General features: G+C 49.1%; 1 protein-coding gene across 1 annotated transcript in view; it reads right to left on the bottom strand.

Moving 5' to 3' along the window:
* Positions 1 to 15,391, bottom strand: part of PFAS (phosphoribosylformylglycinamidine synthase) — a 323,630-nt gene that overhangs the window by 69,639 nt on the left and 238,600 nt on the right. The window contains exon 22 of the mRNA XM_078652618.1: positions 3,344 to 3,463. Coding sequence (XP_078508744.1) covers positions 3,344 to 3,463 — 120 coding nt within the window. The remainder of the gene's footprint in view (positions 1 to 3,343; positions 3,464 to 15,391) is intronic.

Genomic DNA, 15,391 nt, shown 5'->3' on the forward strand with positions numbered 1-15,391 from the left:
TGAAGCCGACTTAGAGACTCGAAATGCTTGAGAGACTCGAAATAACAATCAAAAAGTGATCAAAAAGGTAGTCAAAAATTGACTAGGGTTACTGCTTTTTCCAGATCTGCGCTTGCTGGCGCGGAAAAAAGAACTGACGTCAGCACACGGAGGCGGCGTCTAAGTACTCCGACGACGTCATCACAGCGCCCACGACTCCGACGACGGACGCGGAGCCGCAGAGGGTACTGCTACGCAAAAATTTCCGGATCCAGTCTGACGCCTGGGGATATTCTAAGGTAAGGAATCTAATACTAACGTGTCTCTTTCAGATTTCTTTCTTATGAGGAAAAAACGGGAATAGAAACCTGTTCGCTTCTGATGGATTGGAACTTTCTCGATAGCGTTCTTGAGAAGCATTGAATGAACTTCCTTGAACAATAAGTGAAGACGAGGGGGAGGGGGACCCCTGGGCAGAGTTGTTGGAGGTTTGGTGATAAACTCCAGGGTGTGTCCATGCTGTACTAGATCCAACATCCATTGATCGGTAGTGATGTGCTGCCACTGTTGTTGGAAGGCAGATATTTCGCGCCCACAGGGAGGGAAGTAATTGATGTTGGCGCCCAACTGACCTCACTGTTTTCTGTGAGTGTCTTGCCCTTGATTGTTTGTGCGCTTACGTCCTCCTTGGCGAGAGAAACCAGACTCATGTAAAAAGCATTCAGTTTGCTCCACCGTCACTGGAAGCTGAAATCTAGTTGCAGCGCGATGCATAAGATTGTGAAATCCACCTATATCTTCAGTGGCGAGTCTGAAGGCTGTGGAGTTGGCGGAGACGGCATAGGGATCACGAAGTCGTCCCATGGATCCGATGGAGGTATATTGGGCAGCTCTCCTTCTTCTACTTCTTCGTCCGAAGAAGTGTCCGGTGTCTGTGTTGGTAGACCAGGTGGTGGAGTTTCCGTGACTGGAGTAGGCGATGGAACTTGAGGTGGAGGAACCGGGGCCGCAGGTTGAGCTGTTTGTGGCGGAAAACGTTGTTTATAATCCGCGAGCATAGCCTGCAAGTCCTGAATCAAGTTTTGCGGCAAGTGACTGGCTTCTGAACACTGGGGTTGCCTCTGATATTCCATATGATGAGGCACTACAATGTCCTCCTGATAATAATGTGCATATGAATCATCCTCGTCATCATCCTGGCACTTAATATTAAGTTCAGATGGATGGTGAGCCACTCCGAAAGCTCCCTCGTCGTCATCCTGAAAATCATCATCTTCATCATCAGTGTAAGACTCTAGAAGATGAGAAGGCATGAGTGGTGAAATGAAAGAGCCTTGTTGCCTCTGATATGATACCAGCTGGAAGGTTTTGGAAGATAACGGGGTAGAGAAAGCCTGTTTAGTACTGAAAGGCTTCAATGAGGCAGAATCCTTTGGCTTTGCTGGCGATGACATAGCCGTCGACGATAGGACGATTGTCGACGAGGTAGACGACGAGGGAATCGTCGTCGATAGAATTGACGTCGACGGGACTGCCGTCGATGGGCTCGACGTCGACGGGGCTGCCGTCGATGGGCTCGACGTCGACGGGGCTGCCGTCGATGGACAAGAGATGATTCCTCTCAGTTCAACAGAATATGCAGAGTAGGGGCAGTCCTTTTGACAGCATCGTGTTTAAGCCTGCTTCACAAGTCTTTTTGGCCACATGTAATATTTGGGGTAGACCTGAATAAGAAGCCAGACAACTCTTGTGTATCACTTTACAGTTTATAAAGGACCCTGCTGTTGCCGTGCCAACCTTCGGTCTCTGTGTTTGTTTTGGGTACAGTGCCTGCCTCAAATTGGATATGAGGGTTAAATCTGGGAGGACACTAGGATTACCACAGTACAATTCCTCACTAACAGCCCCAGCGCCCAAGTTACGTGTAGACGACACTGTCACCATCTCTGATTTGCTCCGACATACTGCATTTTGGGTCTATTTGATGTAAAGCACACAGGAGCTCCTGAAAAATTAGATAGGTCAAGGCCTGCAAACCTTTACCCCGTTGATTAGAGACGTGGCAGAAGTCATGTCCACCAAAAGCTGTTGCCAGGAACAAATGTGGCATCACCAGGTACTCACTTCAGAACACTTTCTAGATTGCAGTAGCTCAGAAGAAGCATGGACATGGTGTCTGACCCGAGAGGAACTCTAGAGAACTGAACCTGCTCCCTCTTGTACACAGGACAAAGATGTGGACTCCAATGGTCAGTCCGCTAACCTCCTCTTTGGCTACAGGGAGACAATAAGCTCCATTAGGCCTTTTCATGTAAATGCCCAACTAAGCAGTGGCAACTAGACCTGTGTCTCCCCTGAAGTCATGGTGCCTTGGAGGTGTACTCCTGTGGTTGACTGGAATTTAAAAGATGAAGTTAGAAGGTGAAATCGTCGACCAGGATGAACCTGGCTGGTGAATCCTCCCACACTCCATCGCAGTCTGCCTCAAATCAAGCCTTTTGTCCCAATCTACCTGACTGTTTTTGGCTCTTTGTGTTTCCTGGCACTATTTTTACTAAAAACCTCCAAATTTCATATCTCCAGTTCCCGTTATTGGATTTGTAATTTTAGGATCATTTTTTTAATAAATCTTAATGTATTTTTTCAATTCAGTTTGGGATTTTCATTGGTTTGCATTTTGACTTTATTACAGTTTTACTACTGCAGAAATACTTTAGACTTTGCCCCAAGTTAAAAGTGCCTGCTCTGTGCCATAGCTACCAAGGGATTGAGCTCAGGTTAATTAATATAGGGAATTTGCAGGTTCACCTTGATAAGAGTTGCGATTATTTCTTGCGGTGGGAAATCAACTCCCACAATAATTTATCCAATTTCGTACATTGGTGTATATTTTGTAGCACAGAAGTAGAAACAGCCTGCACTGAATTAAAAAAACATTTCTAAGATCTTACAAAAATCTAAATGCCAATATATTTCTGCACACTTTAGCTTGCGTCTGCAGGGAAACAGTAGCAAACCGAGCCACATGAAAACCTGAAAACTTCCAAAAAAGACGAGGCCTTTCAAATGCTGACATGATGGGAAGAGTTAGTCACTTCTGGCATGGTTGCCTTACTTGTTTCTCAGAAAACAGAAATCGGGGAGTCCATACAGTTCCTGCCAGGAACTGTTTGGATCCCCCTATTTCCCTATTGGCAAGTCTACTTCTGCAGTGAAACAAGAACCCAGTCACTTGCATTTAATTGTACATATAAGTTCAGTTATTGAAAGACCGTACTCTGGGGCATATCCTCTCCACATGTGTTTCTGGTGATGAAGTCTGCTTCATAGATTCCTCCCTTCACAAGTCACACTGCATACTCACCACTGGCTCCAGGCACAGAAAGGTCCACTTCCATTCCACAGTTTCCTGCAAATGCCATCTCCAGCAGGCAGGTAATGAGCCCCCCATCACTGACGTCATGGCCAGCACTCACCAAAGAATCTGGAAGACATGAAATGCTGTTACAGCAAAGGGGTTTTCTATAAGTAAAAGAGTCTCTTCATTGATTAAAAAGTTCTTATGTATTGATAGTATGGATGTGTCTTTTGGTTGAATGTAAGAACGAGTTAAAGATTATAACGGAATGCATGGATGTATGAGTGAGAGATTTAGGGCATGTACAAAGGGTGAATGGGTGCATGAATCAACAGAATAAGAGCAGATGGATAACTGGATGAATGGTTGAGTGGATAGATGATTACCTATTGCACAAGTTACTACTTGTGTAACGATATATCTGTAAGAGACATTAGTTAGTGATAGATTCCTTACCTTAAAATATCCCCAGGCGTCAGACTGGATCCGGAATTCTTTTGCGTAGCAGTACCCTTGCGCGTCGGTAGGCGTCGTCTGCGGCTCTAGGTCCGTCGTAGTGGGCGCCGTGATGACGTCGTCGGAGTACTTAGACGCCGCCTCCGCGTGCTGACGTCAGTTCTTAGACACAGCTTTTCCGCGCCAGAGACGCAGAGCCATGTTAAAAAACCAACACTGGTGCCATTGAAACTAGGGCCCTGAAAGGGGGGTAACCCTAACCCTAGATATCGGTTCGCAGAACGGGGAGGATGGGTGGGTCGGTAAGGAATCTATCACTAATGTCTCTTACGGATATATTGTTACACAAGTAGTAACTTGTGCATCTGAAAGAGACACGTTAGTATTAGATTCCTTACCTTAGAATAGATACCCCAGCAATACCAACCCCGGTGGTGGGTCTGCGAACCAATAATCACACCAGAAAGTCCTGGAGGACGGAACGACCAAAGAAGCCATCCCTCCGGACTTGGCTGTCCAGGCAGTAGTTTCTCGCAAACGTGTGCAGCGAGGCCCACGTAGCTGCCTGACAAATGTCAACGGCCTAAGGCAGTTGTAGTCGCCGTGGCTCGAGTGGAATGAGCCCTCAGCCCAACAGGGGGTTCCTTCTTAGCCAGGGAGTAACACGCCTGGATGCACAAGATGAGCCACCGAGAGATGGTCCTCTTGTGCACCGCCCGCCCCTTCTTAGCGCCCACGTAACCAACAAAGAGTTGGTCATCCACCCGGAACGGGCGTGTGCAATCCAAGTAGAATGAAAGCGCACGTTTTGGGTCAAGACGGTGGAGCCGCTCTTCCTCTTTAGAGGGATGCAGTGGCAGAAAGAAGGTGGGCAAGGTTATAGACTGCCCGATCTGGAAGGCCGTGACAACCTTGGGCAGGAAAGATGGCTTAGTACCAACACAACCTTGTCTGGATGGACAGAAAGGAAAGTGGGTGTACATGAAAGAGCCTGGAGCTCACTCACTCTCCTGGCAGAGGTGATGGCAACCAGGAAAGCAGTCTTCAAAGTAAGAAGACGGAGAGGACAGTTGTGAAGTGGCTCGAGGGGAGCGCACATCAGAAACGTAAGAACAAGGTTCAAGTCCCACTAAGGCATCACAAACGTAACAGGAGGGAACATGTGTGTGATGCCCTTCAGAAAACGAGTTACAATAGGGGACTTGAACAAAGAAGGTTAATCAGGCAGCCTTAGGAAGGCTGAAAGGGCAGAAAGGTAGCCCTTGATAGTGCCCAGAACAGAGCCCTGCTGGGCAAGAGAAAGAAGGAAGAAAAGAACCTCAGAAAGAAGGGCAGCAAGAGGATCCACAGCCTTTGCTGTGCACAATGCCACAAATCTGTTCCACCTGCAGGCGTATACCGACTTTGTGGAGGGACGCCTGGCTGCCAGAATGACATTACAGACTTCAGGAGGCAAGTCAAATGGCCTCAACTGTCGCCGCTGAATCTCCAAGCATGGAGGTGGAGACTGGACAGGTTCGGTGGAGGACCGTCCCCTGCTGCTGCGACAGAAAGTCCTCCTGAAGAGGCAGACAAACCGGGGGATCGACTGACATACTGAGTAGCTCTGGATGCCAGTACCTTCGTGCCCAGTCCGGAGCCACAAGGATGACTTGGGCCCGGTCGCGCTTGATCTTCTTCAGCACTCTGGGCAGAAGTGGTATAGGCGGAAAGGCGTACAATAGACCGCAACTCCACTCGCGACGAAAAGTGTCTCCGAGCGAGTGCCGCCTTGGAAATTCCAACGCGCAGAACTAATGACATTGCAAGTTCTCTTCTGTGGCGAATAGATCTTACCAAGGCTCTCCCCACTGCTGAAAGAGTCCTTGTGCCACGTCCAAGTTCAGACGCCATTCGTGATCCATCATGCACTGACGGCTGAGTTTGTCCGCCCTGGCGTTCAGAGAACATGCCAGGTGTTGAACCACCAGGGTCACGCCCTGATGTTCCAGCCACTGCCAGAGGCGCAGAGCCTCCTGGCAAAGGGTCCACGACCCCACCCCGCCCTGTTTGTTGCAGTACCACATGGTGGTGGTGTTGTCCGTGAACACCTGCACTACATTCCCCCGAACAGAGGGGAGGAATGCCTTCAGTGCTAGACGAATCGCCCGCGGCTCCAAAAGGTTGATATGGAGCCGGGACTCCGCCGGAGACCAGAGGCCTCTGATCTCCGCCTCTCCCATGTGGCCTCCCCAGCCCTGGAGGAACGCGGCCGTCACACCTACGTGCTCCGGTTGGGGAAGGGAGAGGGATCTGCCGCTGACCCAATCGCGGTCCGTGAGCCACCACTGCAGCTGTCTCGCAGTGCCCTCCGAGATCAGGACATGGTCGGATAGGTTGACCTGATGCTGGGTCCACTGAAACTTCAGGTCCCACTGCAGAGCCCGCATCCGCCACCGGGCGTGATGCACCAGAAGGATGCAGGAGGCCATCAGCCCCAGAAGCTGCAGCGTCAACCTGACCGAGACCCGGGACAAAGGCTGAAAGAGTGGAATCAGAGCCTGAATGTCCCGAACCCGCTGTTCGGAAGGATAAACCCGAAACTGCGCCGAGTCGAGAACCGCTCCGATGAAGAGGAGCTTCTGAGAGGGGCACATTGATGGAAAACCCCAGCAGGTGCAGGAGGTTTGCCGTTGTCTGGAGGTGGCTGACGACTGTTTGGGGCGAGCTCGCCTTCAACAACCAGTCGTCGAGGTAGGGGAAGACTGAAACCCCTAACCTGCGCAGATGAGCTGCGACCACCGCCATCACCTTCGTGAACACCCGTGGGGCGCTGGTAAGGCCGAAGGGGAGCACGGTAAACTGAAAGTGCTCGTGGCCTACCGTGAGCCGCAGGTAACGCCGGTGGGCCTGCAGGACAGGGATGTGGAAATAAGCGTCCTGCAAGTCCAACGCTACCATCCAGTCTCCTGGGTCCAGGGCAGCTAAGACCTGAGCCAGTGTCAGCATTTTGAACTTCTCCTTCCGGAGGAAGACGTTGACGTTCCGTAGGTCCAAGATAGGGCGTAGGCCCCCTTTGCCCTTCTTGGGTACCAGAAAGTAGTGGGAGTAGCAACCACACCCTACTTCTGGCCCAGGAACGCGCTCGATGGCCCCTTGGCCAAGAGGGCCGTACCTTCCTCCTGCAGAAGTCGCAAATGATCCCCCGATACACGGTGGTTCTGCGGTGGCATGGCTGGAGGGGTCGCCTCGAAGGGGAGGGAGTAGCCCCTTCGGACGATTTTGCAGCACCCACCTGTCCGATGTGACAGTGCACCAGTGGAGGAGGTGATGGCAAACCCTGCCCCCCACTGGGGACACATGGGCCTGAAAGCACGGACTAGGAGGGTTTTGAGGCGGATGCTGCGGGGGAAGGTGTGGACTGTCCTCGCCGTTGTCCCCGACCGCCGCCACGGCGGTTTCCACGGCCACCACAGCGTTGGGTATTACTCTGCGGTGCGTGGCTGGCAGCACGTGTGGGTCCACCCCTTCCTTGGCCACGAAAGGAGCGAAAGGCAGCCGTTTGCTGGCGCGGGGCCGAGAGCCCCAAGGACTGGGCTGTAGCCCTGGAGTCCTTAAAGCGCTCAAGCGCATGGTCTGCCTTGTCGCCAAAAAGGCGACGGCCATCAAACGGCATGTCCATTTCTGGACATCAGCCGAGAAGTTGGCGGACCTCAACCAGGCGTGGCGACGAATCGCCACCGTCGTTGCCATCGCTCTGTCCTGTGAGTCGGTGGTATCCAGTCCACACCGAATAGAATAACGTGCCGCATCTCGGCGTTCCACAAGGGCTTGGCCGAGTTTAGCCCGTACCTCCAACGGGCATTCTGGCAGCACTTCCGCGACCGTATCCCACAGGGAGTGGGTGTAGCGGCCCAAGAGGCATGCGGTGTTTGAAGACCACAGTCCCAGACTTAGGGAGGAGAATACCTTCTTGCCGTATTGCTCAAACCTCCTGGATTCCCTGTCAGGCGGAGCCGACGGGAATGCGGTCTGGGAATTGGAGGCCTGGATCACCAGGCTCTCAGGGGTGGGGTGGGTGGACAGGAAACAAGGGTCGCCCGGGGCCGGGCGGTGGCGTCTGGCCACGTTCCTATCTACAGGCGAACCTGTAGTGGGCCTGGACCAAGTGCCCAAAAGAACGTCGGTCAAGGCCTCATTAAACGGCAGCAGAGGCTCAGCCGAGCTTGACTGCGGTTTAAGGACCTCAGTGAGGAGGTTAGTCCTCACGGCCGCGACGGGGAGTTCAAGGCCCAAGGCCTTGGCCGCCCGCGTCAGCACCACACTGTAGGTAGCCCCCTCCTCCGTAGCCACGGTAGGAGGGGAGACAAAACCAGTGTCTGGCGAGGTGTCCAGACCACTGGCATCCCCAAGTCCACCTGTCCAGTCCTCCTGGGACTGACACTCCCCTGTCAGAGGGTCCTCAGACCCCTCCCAATACTCCTCATCACCCATCTCCTGGTACTCAGGGGTGTCAAATGATGGGGCCGGCTCATGGAAGATGAACTCTCCGAACGGCGTCAAAAGCGGTGCCGGAACCGGATCGAGGGAGGTATCGGGGACGGCGCCGCCCGAAGACGGCTCCGGGGGTGACACCTGAAAGACCGGCGCCGGGGAGGTTGTTAGGTCCACCGGCGATGACCCGGATCCGGATCCAGTGGGGGCCTGCGGCGCCGGGCCCGAAGGCGCCGGGGCCGAAGCACCCGACGGCGTCGGGGCCGAAGCTCCCTACCCACTATGGCCCTCAGACGGGTCCGCTGGGCCCGAAGGCGCCGCGGAGCCCGCCGGGGGAGTGATGGACCTCATGGCCATGAGGAACCGTTCGATCTCCTCCGGCGTCGAGCGCGGCCCAGGGACCGGAGGGTATGGGGCCGGACGCGACGCCTGCGACTAAGACGGAGCCGCGTGGGCGGTGCCACCTGAACCCCCGGCCGCGTCGTGCGAGCGTCGGGGGGAGTCAGAAGAGCGATGACGTCTCTTCGACTTCTTGTGCTTACCTGACGACTTCGACCCTGAGGAGTGATGTCGACTCCCGGAGCTACGATGGCTCCGCTCCCGCAACCGGTCCCTCGACCTCCGTCCGGACCGGGACCTCTCCTGGCGCGGGGCCGACTGCCGGAGTTCAAGTCGCTTGCGGGACCACTCCTGCCTAGCTTTCAAAGTCAGGGCCCGGCAGTCGGAACAGGTCTTGTCGTCGTGGTCGACGCCGAGACAGTGGAGACACCGACGGTGAGGGTCGGTGACCGACATCAGTCGGTCGCAGTCCTCACAGGGTTTAAAACCTGGCATCCCTACCGGCTTCGTTCGGAGTCGAAGACTCGAAAAAGAAATGATCAAAAGGGATCAAAAAGTTTAGTCAAAAAAGACTAAGGTACCACTGTTTCCGGATCTGCGCTGCTGGGGCGGAAAAAAGAACGGACGTCAGCACGCGGAGGCGGCGTCTAAGTACTCCGACGAAATCATCACGGCACCCACGACGGACGCGGAGCCGCAGACGACGCCTACCGACGCGCAAGGGTACTGCTACGCAAAAAATTTCCGGATCCAGTCTGACGCCTGGGGATATTCTAAGGTAAGGAATCTATCAATAACGTGTCTCTTTCAGATACAGAAATCTTCCAATCAGAGGTCACAGACAGCTGTAGTGCTAATGTAATAAAGGAATTCCAAGAAAACCCAATATAATGCCAGTACAAGCATGAACAGTACACAAATAAAGGTGTAGGGTCCTGCAACTGACCAACCTGGACCTCAATAATTGAGAAACAGAACAAAATGGCTGATCAGGGTAATTGGAAACAAAGTATACAACCACACAACCAATGAGTTTCGTGCAGCCAAGGGTATAGATATTCCCAACAACTTAAGTATTTTTTGAAAAAACTTTTGTATTACTCCATGGAAAATGGCATCAAATAGACACTCCGTCACAACAGTTAGTGCAAAAACACTGAAGAATATATACAAATATATACAACAAATATATATACATCACATTGAAAGCAACATATACATGAAAAAATGATGAATAACAATATAATACAATTTTTGTGATGACACCAATTATACTATACGATGTGAATTCAAAAGCACACGTTTGCAAATTGAACACTTTTTCTACAATTCATTAAAGAAATAAACCAGTCCTTTGGTAGCAAAACATGTGAACAGGGCGGACACTGAGGTGGAATGGCCTGCCTGTCACACAACACCTGTGAATAGTAATTTTATAAGGAATTGCAGGTAGGGCCCACGGAAGTGGTATGAATTTATCCCTAGCTGCACCCTCCGTTCTTGACACAGGCTGGGGGTCAACGCGTTTCGAACCTTGTTTATTCTAGGTTCTCCTCAGGACGAGGACTGGGTAAGGGATTACCTTCTCAGCCAACACGTTGACTGCGTGGAGAGAAGGGGGAACACCGGAATGAATCTGAGTATGGTGTCAAAGGTGCCGCAGTCTGGGGCACCAAGGGCGAGCTGTATTTATCATCGTGGACTCACATCCTCCCTTAATGGTGTATTATTCAGACGGAGAGGGCTGCACACGTAGTGCGCTGTTCAAGGGAAACGGCCCACAATGTATTTTCAGGCTTGCGAGGCGGAATCAATCTCTCGCTGTCTATTCAAGCCTTGCTTGGATGAGTCCGCGATGTTCGTCTGCCGGTCCACCCTACCGGCAGACGAACATCGCGGACTCATCCAAGCAAGGCTTGAATAGACAGCGAGAGATTGATTTCGCCTCGCAAGCCTGAAAATACATTGTGGGCCGTTTCCCTTGAACAGCGCACTACGTGTGCAGCCCTCTCCGTCTGAATAATACACCATTAAGGGAGGATGTGAGTCCACGATGATAAATACAGCTCGCCCTTGGTGCCCCAGACTGCGGCACCTTTGACACCATACTCAGATTCATTCCGGTGTTCCCCCTTCTCTCCACGCAGTCAACGTGTTGGCTGAGAAGGTAATCCCTTACCCAGTCCTCGTCCTGAGGAGAACCTAGAATAAACAAGGTTCGAAACGCGTTGACCCCCAGCCTGTGTCAAGAACGGAGGGTGCAGCTAGGGATAAATTCATACCACTTCCGTGGGCCCTACCTGCAATTCCTTATAAAATTACTATTCACAGGTGTTGTGACACAGGCAGGCCATTCCACCTCAGTGTCCGCCCTGTTCACATGTTTTGCTACCAAAGGACTGGTTTATTTCTTTAATGAATTGTAGAAAAAGTGTTCAATTTGCAAACGTGTGCTTTTGAATTCACATTGTATACTATAATTGGTGTCATCACAAAAATTGTATTATATTGTTATTCATCATTTTTTCATGTATATGTTGCTTTCAATGTGATGTATATATATTTGTTGTATATATTTGTATATATTCTTCAGTGTTTTTGCACTAACTGTTGTGACGGAGTGTCTATTTGATGCCATTTTCCATGGAGTAATACAAAAGTTTTTTCAAAAAATACTTAAGTTGTTGGGAATATCTATACCCTTGGCTGCACGAAACTCATTGGTTGTGTGGTTGTATACTTTGTTTCCAATTACCCTGATCAGCCATTTTGTTCTGTTTCTCAAGTACAAGCATGAAAGCAGTGGTGGGCACCACCATGCCAATAATGTAAATATTATTTAAAGACTTGACAATATTATGCAAGCACAAGCAATACAACACGGGTGGTACCCATTGTGCTAAATGCCTAAAATATACCAAGAATTATCACCTTCAGGCAAGTGCAAACATCCCGGACAGGTTACACAGAGCACACCTTTAAATACATAATTGCATCTTTATTGAAGGTCATTGAGTTGTTAAAGCCATCAGAAGCACACTGCCCCATACAATGTCTATATTGAATCAGTGATACAAGGTGAAATCGTGCACACTCCTTGTTAAAAGAACCAGAGAGGTGCCAATGTCTGCTTACAGCAAATATCACTCTGTTTAGGTTGAGCCTGAGCAGCACATGCGCTGCTCTCCGAGGCATGCTGTATTAGAGTATGCACTTGAAGCTACGCCCATATTTTTCATTGGCTTGTTTCTTTGTGGAAATGCTGGGTTCTGATTCGGTAATCTGTTTGTTAGTCCCTTCTTAGTACCCCTTCTCGTCATTTGTAACCAACCTCCCATGAGGACTGGGCCTTTTACTTCTGTTGTTACACAGTCTGTGTTATTTAATCTGTGAGCACTATTTCTTTAGTGCATTTTGTCTTACTGCAGGCACGACGTGCTTTGCAGCAACATTCAGTGCACCATGCACGCTTTCACTTTTCAAGCAGCCGGGACAATGGCGGCCGCTTCTTTGGAATGCCATAGGTCTAACATTTAGGAGTGGAGGTATTGGTATTGTAAACGACAATAGCTTAAACTCTTACAAATGTGATACCTATTGCTTTACAAATATTTTTTTGAGGGTTGTTTCCAAGCGCATCATGCCGTGCTTCCACTTAATAGAGGCCACGCCCCTTTCTTTCTACGCAGCATATCTAAAGAAATGGGCGTGGCCTCTATTAAGTGCAATCGCAGCATGGGGCGATGGAAACAAATATTTGCAATTCAATAGGTCTCACATTTGCAAGAAGTTAACCTATTGACATTTACAGTGCCAATAGGTCAAAGTCTTGTAACTGCGCGACCTATTGCATTGCAAATGCTTGTTTTCATAATGAAGCTATGACCAAATGTTCTTTTGATTAACAATACTTGCACATCCTGACATGGAAAGACATAGTAAAGGCAGAGTAGCACTAGACATGCCCTTTAAACTGGTAATTAGGTGAATTCATCTAGGAATTCTTCTCATGTAGACCATGTCTTCCAGGCTACCTGGTGGGGGCTCTAGAAAAGCACATGGAGGCAATGTAATGCCAGTCCTACAAAACTCTCTAAATAAAAAAACACATGTGAAGAAGAGGCAGACAGTGCAACCAAGCTTATCACTTCAGAAGACATGTTTTTAGTGTGTTTAAGGAAAGAGGTTATCTGAAGGAATCCCAATGAACAATAGACAGAGTCAACCACATCCAGATAGAAAGTGTTGAGCATAACCAAGTTTGCAGTCATCTGTTCCAGCTATGTGGGTGGCCAGGTAAATAGAGTTCTTCGGCAGCTCCCCAAACCATATTTCTAAAGCCTGGTGGCATAGTGCTACTTGTCTGTGTGCTTACAAAGATCATAATAATCTAACATTCTGTTTAGATCAGTGCCCTTCTCGCCAACACAGTTAGTAAGTAGTATTATTAGCTTGAGTTCCAGGCTACAGATGTTCTTTTGTCTGGAGTACATTTTGGGGTCCACAACCAGAGGGGCCAAATGTTCTACAGAAACAAAGGGAACTCCCTGAAGAAGATGCTTCCACCAGCTGAGATTTCAATCCAACGTAGGAGAGATGGAAAGTGGGAGTGGAAGCCAAAGGAGCAACTTGGTTTGGTCACTACATCAAGTAAATTAGTTTGCAAGCCTTTGGCGCAGAGGCCGACTTCTTTAAGAGATTATAAACGGTTGAGGACTAATAACAGCATTTTATCTAGATGTGTTCAGGTTTGGAACGGTATAGCAATAGCATTGAGACAAACCTTTGCTCTGTTTCAGAGTACAGGACACGCTAAAGCATCATCTCAAGATCTGCCACCTCCACTAACAGTTGCAAAATGTATTTCTTGTAGCGGGTAGAAGATAAACAACATTGGGATCTGAAGGACCGATGAGTTACTGTTCCTGGGAGACTCTCGCCATTCGCTGAGATTTAGTTAAGTGGAGTGGCACTCACCTTTCATCCAAGGACAGATCTGCCCTGTGGGATTCCTGTGAGTCAATTCTAGTTCTTAGAGTCTTGTAGACTACATGCACATTTGTCAATGTGCATGAAGAGCTCTCTGGTCCTGACTTCTTAAAACCAATATAAAAACCCTATGTTTTTGGAATACAGTACGAAAGAGCTGAAGGAGTTACCATAATTTTAAACCAGAGAGAAGAGGAAGGATTTTAGCCTCACCAGACAAGTGGAAGTTCACAGCATCATGCTTTGAAAAGTTTTATCAGCCTGGATGGCGCACTAAGAAGGTTGTAGTCCACATCATACACCTCAATGAGTCGGTAGTCAAATCTCTCGGTAAGTGATGGCGAAAGACCAACAAACATTTTTAGAAAAGTATTTGGTCAATCTAGTTTTACTACCGGTTTGTCTGAGCACAAGAGCAGCATTATAGTAAATGCAAAGACACCATGTTCCCTTTGTGGTCCATGATCATGGTCTAAACTGCTCAAGAGATATTCTTTCTACATTTCCTTGTTCTACTTTCAGGAGTAATCCTGAAAAGGGAGGCGTGACTTTAGGCCCGGTTTGTAGGGCATTAGGACAAACATAGTACTTCTGCATGGGGATTACATATTTGTTCCTGTGATCACATAAAAGACATCCGTGGGATAATAGCCACCACTTTGCTCAAAATACTCCACTGAAGGGAATCTGAGGTACTGTTCAAGTTAAGTCTGGTTGTGGTGGCTTTACATCTGAAGTGGTTACTAACAGCTTAGGAGACTGTGTGTACAGTAGGGGATCGTCTCACTAGCACTAAGTAACAACGTCCTTAAAGACCAATAATAGTTAAGGATTTTAAAGAAGGCTATAAACGTGTGTCACTGGTTACTCTAGGGTTTTGGTCCTCACACGGTTAAGTTAGAATCCAATTAAGCTACGGCTAGGAATACAAAAAATTGCAGAGGTTAAGGGGATTACTACCCTAATTCACAAAGTCTCTAGATAGAAATATTGTAGTGGATTCAGTGCCAGCAACATTAACCCAGCAAGACCCAGAAGCAGGAGTTTTATCAAAGGGCAAGTTTCTATGAATTAAAATGTACAACTAACAGAATCTGAGGCAAAAGGGAGATTTTTATTTTATTTAGAGAGTTCCCTACCACTAGTGAACTTAAGCCAGTAAGAAACTACTCCCCGTTAATTTTATTTCTCCTGCAGATCCAACACTTGGAGTCTTTGTTCAAAACATGAACGTTGCGCATTTAAGTAGAGAAATCCTATTGGACTGCCTAGGTAGGACCCATTCAATGCGCATCCCCTGGCTCAAATACGTGAAAAATACTTTGGAGGAGATAGGGCTGGGGAATCTTTTCACAAACCCTGCCTCTATTTCAGCACAGCATAAGAAGCGGGTGGGGGAACTATTTTTGGGGCAAGTAACCCAACGTCGAGCGGATGCGGAAGGAGTGAAAAAGACTGTAAGGGCCCATGGTTTGGTAAAAAGTGTGGAGGGTATGGAGCCTTACTTATTCCTTCTGCATAATGCACAGGACAGATTTTTAATGTGCCGTCTCAGACTGAATCTGCTCCCCTTTATTCTGGCTATACCTGCAGGGTTTACCTCATCTATTGAGCAGAAGGGTCCCTGCGGCTGCGACAACCGGTCTCCGCAGGATACCCTTCACTTTGTTTTGCTTTGTCCCTATTTTTCCATGCCCAGGCGCAGATTCCTTGTAAATATTTTAAAAAAAGCGCGATTGGAACACGCCAGGGATGCCCTAGTATTTCTGTTAAAAGCCTCTGACCCATTAACTCTAT

Source organism: Lissotriton helveticus, chromosome 7 (assembly GCF_964261635.1).
Source record: "Lissotriton helveticus chromosome 7, aLisHel1.1, whole genome shotgun sequence".
NCBI classification, from domain to species: Eukaryota; Metazoa; Chordata; class Amphibia; order Caudata; family Salamandridae; genus Lissotriton; species Lissotriton helveticus.